Source organism: Octopus sinensis, linkage group LG5 (assembly GCF_006345805.1).
Source record: "Octopus sinensis linkage group LG5, ASM634580v1, whole genome shotgun sequence".
NCBI lineage: Eukaryota > Metazoa > Mollusca > Cephalopoda > Octopoda > Octopodidae > Octopus > Octopus sinensis.
Genome location: NC_043001.1, coordinates 42,315,751 through 42,336,687, shown reverse-complemented (window position 1 = coordinate 42,336,687; position 20,937 = coordinate 42,315,751). Strand labels below are relative to the sequence as shown.

The following is a 20,937-nucleotide window of genomic DNA, read 5'->3' as shown; positions in this document are numbered from 1 at the left end:
AGGGAAAAGTAGATATAAAAGGTTACTGCAGTAGCATTGTTTTACTACTGCTGCTACTACTACTACTACTACTACAACAACAAATACTACTACTTTTGGTCTATTTCTTCATTTGGTCTAGTTCTACTTTGGTCTAGTTCACTACTCTTCTGTGATATGATCATTAAAGTGTTTCCACTGTTGAAAATCAGTCACTGGCAAGTTTTTATAAGCTTCTTAGCATATTATCATTTCCTTTTTTGTTTTCTTCCTCTTTTGTTTTCTTTTCTTAATTACTTTCATGTCAGTTTTATTTATATTCTTTAATGTGTTGGCTATTGTTTTCTTCTAGCTGGTCCCATGCCATAAAAAATGATGACTAATTGTAGTATTTTTATATATAAATAAGGTACAAAACCAAGTTTTTAGTTTAATAATTCTTTTATTACCAAATTTGTAATATACTTTTCAACTGCAGTCCTTTTATATTCTTGATACACTCAGGCAATAATTATTTTCTCTAATGAGTTTGTATATGTTTGTGTAGGTGTGTGTGTGGTTAGTAGCTTGGTTCTGGATTCAGTTCCACATATACTCACACAGAGTTGAAACGCTGTTTGATTTTTCTTTTCAACATTGAATGTTCACCATCCCACTTCCATTGCACACACATACACACACTCGCACACAGAGTTGAAATGGTGTTTGATGTTTTTTTTCACTGTACAAATTTCATCATCCCACTACCCCTTGCCATCACCCCTTCCTTCTTTATTCATCTACCACCCCTTCCTTTCTCATTCATATGTTGTGACGGATGATGTCTAATTGTAGTACTTTATATATAAATAAGGTACAAAATAATCTCATATACAAATATTTACATACTTCCCTTGTACATGCACTCACATACACGCATATACTCACGCAGAGTTGAAATTCTGTTTGATTTTTCTTTTCAGTGTTGAATGTTCACCATCCAACTTCTATTGCACACACACACACACACATTCACATGACTCCCTTTTAATTACATACACATATACTCATGCAGAGCTGAAACGCTTTTGATTTTTTTTTCATCATAGAACTTCCATCATCCTACTACCAAGTTTGCCATCACCCCTTCCTTCCTTATTCATCTATCACCCCTTCCTTGTGACAGAGAAATACACAAGAGTATTATTGTTTGTTCCTTCTCGAGCCATGCCGGTCCATTGCAGGTGAGCTGCAAGATACAGGAGGAAAAAGTGAGAGAAAGCTGTGGCGAAAGAGTCAGAAGTTTGCAAATTACCTTCTGCCGGAGCTGCGTGGAGCTTAAGTGTCTCGCTCATAAACACACACATTGCCTGGTCCAAGATTCAAACCTGCGATCCCTCAACTACGAGTCCGCTGCTCTAACCACTAGGCCATGTGCCTCCACTAGAGTATTATTACAGTAGATTGTTGTTGAAATGTAGACTTGTGGATATACAATGTTGAACATTTGACATATGAACTTTTAGATACTTTCATATTTGTTTCTTTTCTCTCTCTTTCTATCTATATTGTAAATTTATTTAATTAATTCATTATTATCATAATTGCCTTTCTTCAACAAAAAGTATCTGCTAATAGTATTTTTCCCTCATTCAAAACCAGCCCCATTGAAAAAGCATACTAGTAATAAATACTTTTTATGGAGAAAATAATGGAAGATTGATGTTAGTGAACGGAATAAACAAATCATCATCATTTAATGTCCTCCCTCCATACTGGCATGTGTTGGACAGTTTGACAGGAACTGGCAAGTCAGAAGACTGTGCCAAGTTCTACTGTCTATTTTGGCATGGTTTTTATAGCTAGATGCCCTTCCTAACACCAACCGCTTAACATAGTGTGTTGGGTACTTTTTATGTGGCACCAGCAGCGGTGTGGTCACCAAGTAATTTGCAGGACAAGACCCCTCAAATTAGCAGTGTGTAGTATTGAGGGAGATGGCTTTGTGCCAGGTAGGGAGAAGTCAGTGTAAGAATAGAGGGACAGAAATAGATATGTTGCAGTAGACGAGAGATAAAATAGTGAAGTTTTGGCAAGATGTATGCCCAAGTTACAAGGTGTATATAGTGATGTAGATGTGGGATTGGATGAGGTAAGTGGGTGTACAAGTTCACAAGCTTGTAAAAGGAGAGTGGGAAATGGGGGGAGGGGTATGTGATGAGTGGATAAAGAGAGCAGGAGGGGGAGTTAGGAAAATATGTTGTGTAGAAAAGATTTGACAGCGGCACTTTTATGTGCGGGGGGGGGGGGTAGGCTCATAAGCATGAGCGAGAAGAGGTTGCAGTACAGCAAATGCTGAACATGGGTGAGGAGAGGAGGAAGTGTTAAAAAGATGAGATGTGAGGGAGAGGATTGTCAGGGATAGATTGTGTACAGTGGCATGTGGGGAGATTTGTCAGGGATAGATTATGTACAGAAGCATAGACATAAATGACATGCCTTTATGGCCTCAATAACTTGATGGTTCTTCTCAAGCACAGCAAATTGCTAATTGTATTGGTTCTTTGTGAGGTTCAACATCTGAAGACCAATTTTCTCCCATGTCTTTTTAGATCTTCATCTTCCACAGGTTCCCTCCCCATTTAGAGATCAGCACTGCTTTGTGTAGCTGTCTTCATCCATATACATCACATAACCATACCAGCACAAACTTCTCTCTTGACACTGCATTTGATGCCTCTTATTACCCAATTTTTCTATGCAGGTAGAGAGAATTAACCCTAAAAATGACAAGGCCTAATATATCAAAAGTTCAAACAACTCTAGACTTGCAAGTCAACAACAAAAATCACTAACCAACACATGAAAAAACATATATTAAACTAACCTGTTTTAAATTTGAAGATAAATGAGAATAGAAACAAATGAGAGGAAAGTAACACATGAGAGAACAGAAAAGAAAAGAATATAAATAAAAGTATATAGCAAGGAAAGTCACCCAGCACCATGGAGCTTAAAAGAACATATCTGTAACATGCGATTTCATTGCATCAGTGATTAGGTCACAGAATTGTGACAAAGTATTTTGCTATCTCCTAATAGTCTGTATAATTAAGAAGTAAATGAAAAGTGGATACAACAATTTCTGAATATTTTTAGACAGCTAAAATGACTCTTCAATTATGTAATTATTAGATATATATGAATATGTACATACACATGTGCACACACAGTTGAAAAGTTTACTAATAGCTATATGACTGTGTATAGAAGGATATTAGATATGTATTTAACTTTTTAACATTCAGCAGTTTTTTTTTCTAGGTCATTCAAATAGACTCCTCATATCACATTTTATACCATGTATATGATGTTAAAAAGATGATCGAGGATTGATTAATTTTTTTCAGTTTATCATCAATATCTTAACACCTGTTTTTAATGCTTGCAATTAGTTCAGTGAATCCATTTGATGAAAAATCTGTTTCAACCACCCAAATACCAAAAACTATAAGTTTTTGGTATACTAGGATTTATAGTTTTAGTACACTACAAAACTCACCAGAAATGGCAGGAAATTGAGAGAGAGAGGCTAAAAGATTTGATTGCTTATATAGAATTTGAGTAAATGTTATTTTGAAAACTATGCTAATGTCTATATTATTTACATTGTACTTCAAAGATAGCCTAAATAAATGTTTTCAAAAGATTGTCCAGATGTTCTCTGGACTATTAGAAAATATTGATTTTGTTGACTGTAAAATGTGTTTCTTCAGTGGGATTCTAGGTTATATCTTTTATGTAGCAGTCAGTTGCAAATAATATGTAATAAGAACATTTCTACATTGATTAAACCTTACGTGGACAATTTATAAAAGCCTTTCAAAAAATATTTAGTTATTAGAATTTAAAATAAAAAGAATTACACATCTTTTACCTCACAAATTCATGACCAAATTAGATAGAATAAGTATAGGATAAGGTCTAAAATTGTGCTATTATAAAGTATTGTTCCAATATTTTGATTAATGTAACTGATTTTGTTGTTGCCATTCTGAATTAAATACTGGCCCTTTAAATAATTTCCAATTTTTGCAAACTGCTCTAATTTGTGCCATATCTAATTCCTTTGTTGTTACTAGGTTCATCAGAAATTCTATCTACCCTCAAAACTTCTATATTCTAACTTCAAACAAAATTGTCTCTCTGTATTCTGGTGTCCATTCTCTCCTCTTACAGCACTAGATATAGTTCTCACAGTTATTTTCCTCTATCATGTTATCAGTCTTAATCCACTCTCAAGCAATTTATTCTAGCCCATTACTATCCCCTACCTCTAACCCCTACCATCAGCTATACAAAATGAACCTCATGAAGCCATATTCCCAACCCTTTCACACAGGAAGACCACAGGAAAAATAACCATGTTAGTAAAATTTGACTTTTAGCAGTGAGCCCTTGAGATATTTCCTGCCTAAACCTACATAATTTAACTGCTGTGATCGGAAATAAATATTAGTCTATATTTTTGAGATGAGGAATTATGTACGTTATTTACATATGCCTGGGCATATAGCATAGTGGATAAGTGTGCAGGCTACGAACTCTTAGATTCTAAGTTCAATCCCAGGTAGGGACTTGAAAAATAGCAACAGAAAAATAACATCAGCAACATACCTTAAGAATGAGAACAGTGTACTCCATTAGTCAAATAAAGGGTTGCATTCAAAATTCCACCAGAATACCTGATGAAGGCTGGACAGTACATCAGCCGAAATGTTGTGATAACAACAAACAAGATGAGGACACCTATCTGTCCTTTGTAAATAATTTTATGTCTAGTTATCATTTTGTTCACTTTGTTGAATATCTTAAATGTTTTATTTTATGGCCAGTTTTTTTTATTAATTTTTTTTTATAGATTTTGTAGTAATTGTTTCAATTTCCTTATTGTTTTATATCTGAAATTTCCCTTATCTTGTAACAACTGAAAGGCTTTTATAGTTCACCATGGCATTTTCCTGTTCCTCAACAATTATCATATCCTTCCATTCTCTATGAAAAGCTACTTTGTAAAAGTCATGAATTATGTCCTGTTTCAGTTGGTAATAAGTTTTGTCATAAGTAATAGTAAGAAACTTATAGCAAAGACCGTTTTTCAATGAACATTGCTATAACTCAACATCCATCTTGAATAAGGGTGAGCACTTACCCATCACACAATACATCAATTATTAAAAAGCAGAGAATCACAACTATCACCCATATGGTATCTCTTTGTTGGACATTTTCTGCAGTCAATTCTATACTCCCAAAAAATAAAAATGTCTCTGAAGGTGATGCTGAAATAGCTTCCACCTTTGTAACAGTAGTAATATTTGTAAGGATATCCTGAATATAAACATTAGCATTCTTTGGAGCTAAGTCTAATGTTCTGGCTTGTAATACAGCTGTTTCCAAATCTAGTAGTTTATTTTTGAGTAGTCTAAGTCTTGTGCCTTGGAGACACATGGCCTAGTTGTTAGAGCAGCAGACTTGCAGTCGAGGGATCATGGGTTCGAATCTCAGACTGGGTGATGTGTGTGTTTATGAATGAAACACCTAAGCACCACAGCAGAAGATAATGGCAAACTTCTGCTGACCTTTTCACCATAATTTTCTCTCTCTTTCCTTCTGTATCTAACAGCTCACATGTGATGGACTGGCATTCCATCCAGGTGGGGAACCTATACGCCATTGAAACCAGGAAACCAGCCCTCATGAGCCAGGCATGGCTCAAGAAGGAACAGACAACAACAAGTCTTGTGCCAGTTAACATTAGCTCCAAAATAAAAGTATCCATTATTGAATTTTTTTTATACAGTTCAGAGAACATTGTCTTGGAATTATAATCCTTAACCATGACCTTTAAACCTGAAAGAAATTGATCCAAGGATTCATTTGGCCCTTGTTTGCAAATTACAAGTTGGTGTCTACAGTTTTAATATATATATATATATATATCCTTCAAGCAATTTATTGTGTCCTCACCTGTGTTGCAAATTGTGATAAGCTGAAATAATTCATATTTCAATAAATATACAAAGTTGTGTAGTCTGTCAATATTAGGAAACTGGCAAGCAAATTTCTAAATGTGTATAACCTGTTTGAATTTTGGAAGGGCAAATGTCAAATGACAAGGAATTAGATCTTTCAGAACATAGAACTACTTCAAATAAATTCTTGTATGAAGCAACAAAATTTGTATACCAAATATTTTAAATATCTTTTGTTAAAACAATGTAGAATCACAACAATCATTTAACAATGAAAATAAATGATGTTCAGTGTTCAATGATAGGGCAATATTGAAAATAAAAACATTTTTGATTTTATTCTTGTGTAAAAACTATGAACAAGTAGAAAATTATCTAACTTCTCAACATATTTCAAGTATTCATTGTTGAATTCTATAAAACACATATCTGGAATTACAGAGAAATTACTGGTAAACAGCAGCAAAGAAATCATGTTTAATGAATACATAAATTGATACCTATTTCATATTGATGGCTAATTATAAGTATTTTAGTAAAATCAATGGATACTTATTAGTAAAACAAATGGACGTTTATTGTAACTTTATCATAATCATTACATAATTTCCTTGAAGATATAATGCCTATAGCTGGCAAAGAAACAAAATCAAAATTCCAATGCAATTACTTTTCTTTTTTTTACCATATAATTAATGTTCAATCAGAATGAAGCCAAAATTCAGGGATCCTTAAAAGGAACTCAGCAAAGATTAACAAGAAAGAATACTGAACTCTACTGCCATTTGGGAAATGGTCCTCCTTGATATGCAGAAAAGGTTAAGTAGGAATTCCATATTATGTACTTAATGTAAACTATTAAGTACACAAGAGATGTAATGAAGTAGACTGAGAGACAAGGGTTATGTATATAGCAAAGGCTAGAACTAAGAGCTACCATGAAATGAATTCTTTCAAATACCCAGCAGGTTTGATAAAGATGGTCGGCAGCTTCTCTTGCCTATGTGACCTAATTAACAGTTAAGGTAGATGTTGTAAAAACATAGCAGCCAAATTAAGAACAAGTGGGAAAGTTCTGGAGACTAATTTCTGTGTTTGTATACAACACGTGATACTGCATGCTAGTAAATCATGGGTATTGAATGTAGAGCATGTGGAAAAATCTTGATGACCTGAGCAAACTTTTGTGGATGTGCAACATTAGCATGCATGAGCTCTGGTAAGCTGAAGGAAAAGTATGCACAGAGGAATCAGCTAATGGTCCAGGGAGAAGACTGAGTTGGTCCAGATGTGGTGCTTATGAAGGATTAGTAGAGATACCCAGCGTTGCTTGGGATTTAAACGGCATAGTTTGTATGTGTGGTACAGTTAAGTTGAAACATATGATGTAGGGAAGTGCAGCATTGTCGACAAAAATTTTGTGGAGTAAATGAAGGGCTAATTCGACTAAGTGACATGTCCTGCATCTGTTTGGAAGATTCCAGGCCCTAACCTTGTCATGGAGAAATCGATGGGGGTGTGTGATTTTTGAATGCAGCAAAAAGCTCTCAGTGGATATACTCTCCTTGGTGGCTTGGCTGTCGGCACTGCTGCTACCACACTGAACAATCAATAGACATAAGAATTACATCTATGTGATAAATTAAGTCTGGGTATGCTCAACAGCACTACACAAGAGAAATCTACATGAAATATATGACATGGTAAGGTGGTGGGGATTGTGAAGGAATGGTCAAGCGCTTGTAAACAATACTGTCATGCAATATTTCGGTTTGGAATCAATAGTCGTGGCTCGACTGTGCACTCCTTTATGTAAACAGTGTGTGACCATTGTGAGGACAACTCAGCTCCCAAACAAAAACAATTCTGCATGCAGCATCAGTGTACACAAGGTCACATTAAGGACACAATCTCTAACAAAAGTGGTTGGGTCATGTGACGTTGGGTTGCGGAGAAATTAACATAAGTACGTCATCAATAGTAATGTCCCTTGAACCAGTGAAACAACCTATGTGATCGTTCATATTGTTTACCTAGAAAAGGGGGTTTTCTATCCATGGGCCCCATTATTCATTATGTGGAAAAATTTTAAGAGTCTAAAACCATCTCTGGAACATAAGTAATGTATGTTCTCAGTTTGGAGAAAGTCAATTGTGAACTTCAGGAGTTCTGTGGGTTTACACACACACACACACATACTCAGTTTTATAAATATATATATATATATATATATATATATATATATATATAATATAGATAGATAGATAGATACAGAGAGAGAGAGAGAAAGATATGACATTTGAATGAATAAATGCCAAATGGTTCTCTATAATTCCAGATTTATAATTATTATTAAAGTTTCAATGATTTCTTCTGTAAAGGCACAAAGCTAATTCTTGTCAATGTAATCAATTTATGAATCATAGAATATTATTGCTATTTATTTCATTCATTAGATGAGGCTGACTCTCATTCACTTTAAATTGGTCACTACGTTGTTTTTAGACATGTCCTGTCATCAAATATTTGAAACATACCTGTTTTATCATCACATATAATTATTTATATGTATATAGCCAACGTTTGTCTGTTTGACTTGAAATATCACCATCTCTTAATGAATGTTTTCTAAAATTTGCACTCTAATCTAAAGTCATTCTGGAATAATGCTTGAAGGAAGAAAATCCAAGGCCCAAGATACATTTGGGGATAAGATACAGATTCAAGAAAAGAAGTAGTGAAAAAGTGACAGTTGTAATGAAGAGGCAAACTTTCTCCTTTCTATTTCCAATTAATTATTTCTGTCTCTTACTTGACATGCATACATGCACATACTTTTTTTTAACTCATCTTCCTTATGCAACTGTTTATTGGAACCTAGTTATAAAAATATTCCATATAAAAATCATATCCTCAGAAAGTTAGTGTGCAGTTTCAAATATTATGAGAGTTAAAACAACTTGGGCTTACATTTTTTTTTTTCACATTTAAATTAATCCATAATTACAAGCTATTCAGGAGTGATGCTCTATGAATCAGATTGTTAAAAAAATAATATAATGAAATTATTGTATACAATGCTCAGGTGCACCACAACTTGTCAGAGTATATGCAGTAATGTACAAATGTCTGGAAAGTAAACAATGCATGAGTCAGATACATGCTTGTGTATGTATGGAGGGGAGAAAATCAGGTGTAGTGTTGGCGAATCTCAGAAAGCATGAAAGTTTTGAAGGATGCAGTGCTCCAAGTTTTGTAATGTTTGAAATATAAATGAAAATTCCTGCTTTCAAATTATTTCATTTGATATTGCAGACCTTGTTCATGAAGAAGTATGGACACCATATTTGTAGCACCTGTGCAAGGCTGAGTGCTTTGGCTAGTATATTTATGTATATGTTGCTTATGTAAAACTCTTGAATTGCTACTTCATAAATTTAAAAACTCTTCCAAAGTGAGCTATTACTTGCTCATCCCTTTTAAATTAACCCTTACTGATATATTTTTTTTACATTTCTCATCCTACATCATATTTGTTTATTTCTTTTTATTTGATGAAGATCTCTATTTACATGTTTCACAATTACCACCACTCATTATTTCAGACCGCATATATTACAGAGGAAATTTTCCAACTTTGTGACATGATTCAAAACTTTGTATACATGCTCTAATTTTTGCCATGAAATGATCACTTACTCAATTTCCAGTGAGCTATTTGCAGAGTTGAAGTCCCTCATGTTGTTAGTTAATCCAGTGCATCTGTTTCAGCTAAATCTAAATAGACCACAAGAGATGCCACTATACCTTTTATCTGTTTACTATCTTCATACTACTAGACTTCTTCATACACTAATATAAACCATAATGTTGGCAATATTAATTTTGAGGTGTTTTGATTCAGATCTTTTCTCATGCATTTCAAATTTTATTTGTCATTCATCACTTGATTATTCAATTCATTCAGTTTAATAAACTTCAGGCTATCTTTTGTCATGAATAATATTCTGTTTTGGTCAATTAACATAAGATGATTCCTTGACTATTCAGCAAATGTTTTCAATCATTTTTAAATAAAAAACATTCACTACCATAGTGAATCCTAAAATGTAGTGCACATTCAACTTTTCTATTTGCAGATTGAGATAGTAAAATACCACTAAAGTTTATGCTGAAAATACAAGGCATTTAAACTCAACCTATTTTTTTTTTATATCTCTGGAAATAATAATTGTTACTACTGTTGTATTGTATGTAAAGTATCAAAATAAAATTGGTGTTAACTTCTGTCCAGTTTTTATATTCATTAAGATAATGCTACTATGAAGTTAAATAGCAAGTACTTGAATTAGTCAGTGAGTCTATAATAGTAAAATAGAAGCTGCTTAACTTTTTCTCTTCTATTTAGTCACCCACAAAGGGTGCTGGAAATTACTTTGATAATTTTTTTTTCTTGTATATTATTAGAACTAGTAATAGTATGGTGAGAAAAACCAGCTGATAATGTGACCCACTTTTTATGTATAGTATTAGAGGATTGTAGAAAGGAAAATTCTGGAGGCTTATTTTATAGGAATTGGTATTTTCTTGTCAATGCTATAGTGTGAAACTTTTAATGTGAGGGTGTTTTGAAGGAAATCACCAAGATAATAATTTTTGCTTGAGAGCATCTATAAAACATATCAGCACATACTATTATGATAGCCAATAATTTTCAATTATGAATTAACCCAAAATTGAATTTATAATAATTATATTTTAAAGTTTTTATTTCTTTAGAGCAGCTTAGTTTACAACTAATATAAGAACTTTTAATTAAGAATCAGTACAGCATAAACAGTTCAATTATTAAGCTTTCTTTTCCTTTTTAGAGTTTCTTGTTGTTTCTTAGTTTGTTCTTTTAATATGTTGATATTATTCTACTAATAATGATTAAATATGAATTGAATTACAAAATATTTGCCAGCAACAAATATTTAAAAGAAACTAGTTTAGACTAAATTCACAGACAAGTGTGTGACCGTGCTCAGTGTGCATAAAATGTGTAGGCAGTAATTCAAAACTAGTCATTCAATACTAGGTTGTGCAATCTGTGTCATTCCCAATGGATTAAGCGTTAGTATATAAATTCCATATGTAAGAAAATTATTTTAAAAAGATTAATCACAAGGTACTGACACAATATGGAGAAAGAACTGGAATTTATTATAATTCTAATAATTTAGAGAACATTCTATAAATGATATTAACAACAAACAGAATACTGTTAGAGTTGTAGTTTTTTGTTTTAAAAAACAAAATGAAATAACCAGCAAAAGTTGACTATATAAAAGCCATTCTTTAGATGTTGTGAGGATATGAGAAAGATAGACACACTGTATAGTGTTTGATTAAGGATGAATATGGGAATTATTTTCCTAAAACACTGGTATTATATATGATTACATAAAGAGTATAGGTGATTCATCAGACTTAATTTATAGTAAGCAATATATTGGCAAATACTGACAGAATATATTGGGTTGGCCAAATATCTGTTCATTTTTTGTTGACACTAAACTTCAAGCTCTCTAAGAATCAAACTTCAGTCTGTCTCTCGTGCATGCACACTTGTTAGATACTCAACACTGCAATGTAGTTCAACATGAACTTGTGGCAAGACAGGTTGTATTTTGTGTACTTGGGATCACCCTAAAAATGTAGAATCAAAACAAACATTATTGACACCTCATGCCTTTTTTTTTTAAAAAAAAAGACATAATGGTGAAAACCTGTAGGAAGATATGCCATGTGTATGGAAAGGATGCTGTTATGGAACATGTATTTTAAAAGTGGTTTTCAAGATTTCAGCTGGGGAAACTTTTTGGTTCAAGATGCACCTTACTTTCACCAGCATGATCACAGATATTCCCCAAATATCCAAATTGAGTGCTGAAAACCATCTGCTTCAACTTGGTTATGTCAGCAGGTTCAATGTTTAGGTCCCACATCAATTGATTGAGGCTAAGCTTGTTCAACGAATTTCCATCTGTGATTTGTTACAGAAATGAGAAGAAAATGGTGACTGGGGATAAAAATGGGTTGTCTGTAACAATATGAAGCACAAATGATCATGGAGGAAGCACAGCAAACCACCACAAAGAACTTCCAAAGCAGGACTTCACCCAAAGAAGGCTATGCTTTCAATTTAGTGAGATTGGAAAGGGGTTGTCTTTTATAAACTTCTTTTCCATGGACAGGACCTTCAGTTTGAATGTGTACTGTGACCTGCTGGACAAATTAAATGCAACAGTCTACCTGAAGCATCCAGCACTTGCTAATCATAACAGCATTGTCTTCCATGATCACATTGCCAAACTGCACACCTCTTTGCTGATGCAGCAGAAGTTACTGGAACTTGGCTGGGAAGTTTTGCCACACCCTTCATATTCACTTGACCTTGCACCTCTAGATTTCCATCTGTTTTAGTCTTTTCAAAATTCATTGAATGGACAGAACTTCAGCTTCGAAGATGTAAAAATTCACCTAGAAGATGTAAAAATTCATCAGTAAAAGCAGGAAATTCTTTGAGCTGGGAATAATAGATCTTCACACAAGATGTCAGAAGATACTAGAATGAAATGATAATTTTGTTGTTGATTGAATAAGTCACTTTGTGTTTTAAAATTTGTCTTATTTTCACTTTAGAAACTGAATGGACATTTTGATCAACCAAATTGTTGGATTTAATGAATACCATATCCTAAATAAAATATGCTATTCTTTTTACAGCCCTTATTTTATTAATATAGCTATATGGTAGCATAGTTTAACTGCCATTTCTTTTCTGAATTTATACCTTAATGTTAACCAAGAATGAAAAGTGAAATGCATTTATCCAATGGCAAAACAAAATAACAGTTGAATTGAATATCATTTGGTCAGCAGCTGTCATACACTTTTAGAGCATAACAATCAGTATGCATGCATGTGCACACATGCACATGCACACACACACTCTATGTATCTATCTATAAATAGATATAAATATGGGGAAGATATTTAAAAAAAAATATGGGTGCTGTTAATGAACAACTTGTGCATTGAAATGATGAAAATAATAGTAATATCCTGATGAATACAAAATCTCAATGCTGGAAGCCTAGCTTTGCATTCTGTATAAATTAGGAGATAAGCAATGAAATTTCCCTTGGATAAGATGCATTCTTAACATAGATAATGTTACAAAAAAACATATATCTATTATGAATAGTACATGTACTAGATAGTACTTCTTGTATTTAGGAGGATAAACTTACAGTTGCTGTAGTTAAGTTTTATTTTTCATTTTTCACTGTTAAATTTAATTTTTGACAAACTGCATCTATTATTATATTCAGCAGAAGAGTCTATAAAAAATGCTCAAGTTTTAACTATTTTATCTTAAGACACTTGCATATATAAGTTTTTGTAAAACACCATCTCTTGTTTTAAATCTCTTATTACTGTTTTTGTTACTATAGAATAGTGATAACATTTACATTTTCAAATTCTATAGGAAATTCTATTAGAATAAAATACATTGAATTACTGGTCACAGGAAATTTGATTGGGTGATCTTGACTAACTTCAAGGTATAATTATTGCCAGTGTTCTGTTTTTACATTAGAATTAGAGATCTCTAATAGGCCAAAAGGAAACAAAAACAAAATGCAGCAAAAGAAAAAAAAATACAGTTTACCCTCTTGTAATACATAGTATGATCATAGATTATGGTGTTCATTCTCTTTAAATAATACCAGAAAGTGCTTTTCATTGTCATTCAAACTCTTTTATACCTCCACCTAGATTACCCATAATGACTAACACAATCTTCACAATATAACCATTCTTCCTTTCAAGCTTATGACAGGTCAGCATTGGTACTTTCTTAACATTACATTTTTTCCTCCCTTTTGTTTTGCTTGTGGAAAGTCTTTGTAAATGTTCTAGAATTACTTCTGAATTTTGTTGCTGACTTGAAATAGTAATTTTGTTTGTCTTTTAGTCTCACTATAGTTTTTCTTTGACTATTTAGAGCAATTTACTTTCTTGTTTTGTATAAAGAACTGAACTGAATAAGCTGATAAATGGATGACTTGAATAGCCATGGGCTTTACTAATAGAGATTGATGGTTTGTACACTGTTACTGGTAGTGCATTATATCCTTACAAAACCACCTAACATCCTTAAATTTTTAACATGTATCACGAGAGGTTATAGTTCCCCATTGTAAGCAGCAAGGAACATTAAAGAAATGTATATAATTAGTTTAGTTACTCTTCTCTTGAGCCTCAGATGTCCATCAAATTATTACTCAATTCCAGTTTCAACTGAGAAATTCACATTTACACATGCTGTGGCATTTTTGTTTTTCTCTAATGGTAAATGAACTAAATACTTGATGACCTGCAATTGTACTTACTACATTCAATATAAGAGGTAATAATATATAAAATAATTATTTATTCTGAAATACATTTACAACTCTGGGGAAGATATCAGTCTCATTCACATGACTTTCTCTGAAGTTCTGGTACTTTTTTTTGATAGCCCATGGAATTTAGGTAGATAGAATAAAATATTTTCCTCAACAACAGTGAAATATTTGCTATGGTTTTCAACTCAGACCATTTAATTTTCAAAGTTTATTTAAAATCATTCTAATAACTTATAATATTCATGGATACCAAATTTAAATTTAAAAAAAAAAGCAGCTCAAATAAACAAATAAGGTTTTCTAATTTATGCAAAAAGCCAGTAAGTTTGATGTCATTACCGGTCAGTTCCAGCATATGACTAGTACTTTCTTTTATCAACCCTAGGGGGATGAAAGACAAAGTTGATCTTGATGAGAAATGAAATCAGCATTAAGAACCAGAACAAATATTCTGATACTGTAACAATTCTGCCAACTCATCACCTAAGAAATCACAGCTAATGAGAAACAAGGAAAAATATAAACACAGCGCATAAATAATTACATGAAAATTGATGCACTATTATTTCATTCACAGAGAAAACAAATATTCTAAAAGCAAATATATATATTTTTGACTTGACTGTTTGTATTCAATAATATCAAAATAACTGTCGATGAGTGATTATCCCCACTGACTTCAGAAGATGAAAAAAAATGGAATACACATACATATAGCAATGCATACGTTTATGCCTTTCTGAATGATTTTAATGATTTACTAAATGATATGAGTAAAAATAGATTCAACGATCAATTAGACTGGCAACATCATAATCATCATCATTTAACATCCGTTTTCCATGCTTGAGTGGGTTGGATGGTTTGACCAAAGCTGGTAAGGTCAGGTGCTGTGCCAAGCTCCATTGTTTGTTCTGGCATGGTTTCTGTGGCTGGATGCCCTTCCTTATGCCAACCACTTTGCAGAATGTACTAGATGCTTTTTGTGTGGCACCAGCACTGGCATCAGGATGTATTTTATACTAGCTAGCTCCATGCCATCAAACACGATGGTTAATTGTAGTATTCTATATATAAATATGGATGGTAAATCAAATACACTCGTCAATGTTATCTAGTGGTTGTCTTTTCAGATGTGACATTGATCACCATTTGTTACTGAAAGAATGTTTGCTCACTCATACATTCACATACTTCCCTTGTGTACACACACACGTATACATACACAGAGTTGAAACACTGTTTGATTTTTCTTTTCAGTATTGAATGTTCACTATCCCACTTCCATTGCACACACACACAAACAAACATTCACATACCTCCCTTTTACATACACACAGATATACTCACACACTACCAGTTTGGCATCACCTCTTCCTTTCTCATTCATATGTTGTGACAGAGAAAAACTCAAGAATATTATTATAGTAGATTCTGCCTTCAGCTACTATATTGACTTGGATCAATCCCCAAAATTCTGTTGTTGCTACCATATTTTGCTTTAATTTTTGGAAATTCTTTCCAATCAGCTCCATTTCTAACCCCTCATATTTTTTTAATAGAACTACTGACTCCTTCATTTCAATATTCCTTTCTTAATTAAAAACAAAATGGAACATTGTACTAAGTAAATCTTTAGGACAAAATGATACCCAATGTTCTCACTTTTACAAAGATATTTCCAGTTATTTCTTTTCAAAACTCTAAGTACTCAGTATGGTCAAAACTGGCTTCAAGAAATTCTAAATTTTTTTCAGTGCCCCCAAAGAATATGTTCATTTTCTACTTGGCCAAAATTTATTGCACCTTTTGAAATAGTGTTCCTACTCCAGAAGGAAGCGTCATGCTGTCTCTGGGTCTTTGATAATCTATATCTTCTGTTTATCATTTCTATTCATTTGTTGTTGCCACTGTGACCTGAAATTGTTAGCTGTATTATGAGGTCTAGTACAAGATCAAAAATTTGTTACACTAACGGTACCCTATATATAGACTAAAAAAAGTCAAATAGAAATAATGTAAATTGTCTTAAGTTGTACACAATAAAATTTTCCTCTTTCTCTCTGTATTCTAAACTCAACAGTTTAGTTACAGCTCTTCTTCTTCTTCTTCTTCTTCTCTTCTTCTTCTTCTTATTATTATTATTATTATTATTATTATTATTATTATTATTATTGCTGTTCTGGCTTGGCAGAATTGCTAGTATGCCAGACAAAATGCTGCTAAGCATTTTGTCTGTCTTTAAGTTCCTAGTTCAAATTACGCTGAAGTTGACTTTGCCTTTCATCCTTTTGGATAAAATAAGTACCAGCTGCACACTGGGGTTAATGTAATCAACTTAACCCTTTCCCCTCAAATTCAGGCTTTGTGTCTATGATGGAAAGGATTATTAAGGTGGATTGGCTGAATCATTAGAATCTCAAACACAATGAGTTGTGGTGTTTCTTCTAGCTCATTACATTCTGAGTTCAAATCCCAACTTTGCCTTTCATTCTAGGTGAAATTAAATAAAGCACTACTCAAGTACTGGCTTTGATGGTATCAACTAATCCCCTCCTTGAAAATTGCTGGCTCTGTACCTATGTTAGAAACAATTATTATTATTATTATTATTATTATTATTATTATTCATTACTCACTGTCTTATTGCTTGTATTCACTGTATTACTGAGCATAACTTTGTCTTGTGTACAAGCAGGGTTTTGTTTTGGTTTTTCATTCTCATGGTTGTGTGGTAAGATGTTTGCTTCCCAACCACACGGTCCCAGGTTCAGTATCATTGCATGGCATCTTGAAGTGAATATATGAATGTGTGTGTCTCCTTGTTTTGATATTGCAGAGTAGTTATAAATGAGTGCTACCTTCATGCAAGCAGTATCCTTCTTTCCCAATTTCTGTGAAAGCATGTCTGGTCATGGGGAAATATTACCTTATGTGGAAACAGATCAAGGTTTATGAAAAGAAGGGCATTTGGCTGTATAAAATCTGTTTTAACAAATTCTATCTGACCCATGCAAACAGGGGAAAATGATGATGATGATTCTATTGAGAGCTCTCTATGTAATATGTGAGCAATGCCTGCTAGTGCTATTTCCTATGATGTGCATATTGTTTAATCTTGAGGGTTTGAGTCATGTTTTTGTCTGAATCTTTTTTTTTTTTATCATTCCCAAGACACATTGTTTAAGGGATTGTTTCTATATTCAGTCTTTGATATTTGGGTTATCTCTGTTTTCAGATGTTTATATTGGATAATTACTCTGTTCCTTTGAGAGACACATTATCATTAGTTGGGGCAGATATGTTGATTAGGAGGTGTATTTTTCCTGACAAATCCTTAATAACTATATCTAGTTAATTAGTCCTGATCTTTTTGAGTATGTGTGTTGGCATATCCCAGAGTATGGTCACTTTCTCATTCTGTGAGACCTTTTCTGGTATATTCCTATACTATTTGTTGTCTGTTGGTATTTCATAGTTTTGTTACCATTTCCAGTGTGTGTGTAAGTTCCAAATTTGTCTTGGTTGTGGCTGTATTATTTCTCAACTGGCCCAATAAAGAGAATTTAGTTAATTGTTTCCTTCATGAATCAGAATCAATAGCACAGTGAACAAAATATTTTATGGTACTTAATTATGCTCCTTTACTTTCTGTATTCAACTCCTGATGTCAGCTTAGCCTGCTATCCTACTGATGTTGATAAAATAAGTACCAGTAAAATATTAGGATCAATTAAATTGTCTATTTCTTCCAAATCAGTATTAAGCAAAAATACCTTGCAGTATTTGTTTCAGCTCTTAAAATTCTAAGTTCAAGTCTCAGCAAAATCAACTTTGCTTTTCATCCTTCAGGGGTTGGTAAAATAACGTATCAGGAAGAAAAAAGACTTTAGTCTATGTAATCAACTGTTCCCCTCCTCTCAAAATTTCTGGTTTTGTGCCTCTGTTTGAAGTTATTATTATCAACATCATTACCATTGTTTACTTTTTAAAGGAATTTAGAATCTTAATAATTGCAGTTCAAGTTTCTAAACAATTTTTGTAAACTCAGTTATAACAATGAGTTCATGATCATATGTTATTTAGATCTAACTTACTTTCATGCCATTACATTATAATGATCTGGTTATCACAATATTTTCAGTTTAATCACAGGAAACAAATTTAAGGAGTCCAAAATTCATAATTTCAATATAATTAACTAAAATAATACTAAACTATTTCTTTTGAGACATTTGATTTCATAAAGTCAATATAAACACACTAAGATAAAATAGTTTCAGTTACAATATTAGCTTCTCATTTTACTTTTTTCTAATGTTACTTATTCAACCAATAAAGATCAATGTTCAGTTAGTTTGAGGTTGATATTGGACATTAGATATCTAAGATATGTGAAAGATTCCATACAGTTTCATCTTTTCTCAAAACGTGAATATATATATAATCCACAAAACCATGAAATGCTAGAAAATATTAGCAACATGTTTTCTATTATATGCTTAATGGTAAACTTTAAAAGATAATAAAATTAATGACATTTTGTTTCTATTTTTAGGTATGTCCTAAATTTCATGCGGACTTCCAAACTGTTGCTTCCAAATGGTTTCAGAGAACTGTTGATGTTGAAAGAAGAAGCTGACTACTTTGAAATAGATTCCCTACTACAGCGAATTGAAACCTTAGACCAAAATCGCAAAAAACATTGCAGATCAAGAAGAAAAAAGTCTTTTCATTCCTCTCTTGAAGTTCTAAATCTAAATCGAAGTGATTTTGAATTAATTGGTGATAGTGAGTGGTGGGAAGGTTAGAAAATGTGCCTAAAAAATTTACAAAATCAAAATTATCTTCCCACTATTGTTTAACCTTTTCAAATGCAGAAAAATTCTTCATAATTTTTTGCAGCCCTTCCAGAAGATTTATTCATATTGAATTAATATTTTTGGGTTCCATATCATTATGATAAAAGGCAGTTAGATATAAAAAAAATTAACATGAAACAAAAATAACATATATAATCATTATTCATTAAAATGCAAAAATTTACAAAACAAAAATTGCCCTAATGTTTGAGATATGAAGTGACATTTGTTTGAATGAGTGACACCAAGTATCAACTGTATGTATGTGTGTATAATTACAGTAGAAACATTGGATGTGAATGTATGATGATACTACGATATAATAATGAGCTGTAGACATTCATATACATAAAAGTTTTTTCATATGAAATCGTTAGAAGTTATTTGTTATAATGTATTGCTTTTATACATTATATACAAAATTCTATAAAACAAAACACATGGCAAAATCTGGCATAAAAAAGTTAGTTGATGCAATTTATCAGATTTCATTTTATTTTTTTCTTAATACAATCTGACTGTACAGGCAATACATTTTGCAATGATTAGGCAATATGTAAAAAAAGGTCAAGTTGACTTACAAGTACATGAATTTTCAATTGTTAAGTAAAAACTCTTATACATACTAATATGCCTGCATTCAACTTTTTTAACATTAATGCAAGTAATTTCCTTATTCTTGTATATTAAGTCAATAAATAGTGAATGACCAAATTTACCTTGGCCAGATTGAGTTTCAAAAATTTGAAGTCTATAATTTCCATTAGTTACATGAGCCAATTTCTACATGAGTGCTACATATAAGATATATATCTAGGAATTCAATTATATCAACTATTGTCTATAATATATCATTAATATAAACCATCCCTACAAGATGTTTCTATGAAACACACAATTTATATCACAATTTATAACTCGGTGGTTATTAAGGACTTACTAAAGGATTTTTTTAAATATATATTTCAGTGTACATTTTTATATAATCTTTTATTATATGTAGTCTTTGACTCACCTCTCTCTTTCTATATACATATATGATTAACAATGAATTTTTGTGTGTATTCAACTTAAATTGATATTGAAAAAATTAGAATTTAAACCTTCTTTCATTTTAATGTAGACTATCTTTCAAATATTTTATTCATATATTATATACTCATTTAAGATGTATCTTGGGACTATACTCATGTAATATTACGTTTTTTAATACTTATCTTGTCGAAGTAAAGAATTGAGAATTCTGATTTATTACTTTGTATAGATGGTATGTTCATATTTGAAACTGATATCAAAGAGAACTAGGTTAGATATCAGAGATATTTTTGGCAATATATATATATATATTTCATTTAATGAAATGCTTTAACTCCAACTCTTTTAAGTTTGTTTTATTTCTAAGGTGGAAGATGTTAACTAGCAAGCTTTTTAATCAGCTGACCACTAAAGTAACAAAATGTAAAATGCTTAGTTTTAAATGGAGTTGAGAAAATTTAATCTAAATTAATTTTTCTCCTCTCAAAGGACCAAAATAAATCTCCATTAGTTTTTCTTTAAAATATTTAAAAATACATTTTTTATCTGTCTAATTAATAAACTGGAAACAGCTATCTTTCTATCTGT

The 20,937-nt window shown here is 32.1% G+C and overlaps 1 protein-coding gene across 2 annotated transcripts in view; it reads left to right on the top strand.

Annotated features, from left to right (window-relative positions):
* The window catches only part of LOC115211906 (BTB/POZ domain-containing protein KCTD6), a 57,811-nt gene extending 37,440 nt beyond the window's left edge, over positions 1-20,371 (top strand). For both annotated transcript variants that reach the window (XM_029780652.2, XM_036503349.1), the window contains exon 3: positions 19,011-20,371. In XM_029780652.2, the coding sequence (XP_029636512.1) occupies positions 19,011-19,263 (253 nt within the window). In that variant the 3' untranslated portion in view covers positions 19,264-20,371. The remainder of the gene's footprint in view (positions 1-19,010) is intronic.
* Positions 20,372-20,937: the final 566 nt, after the last annotated feature.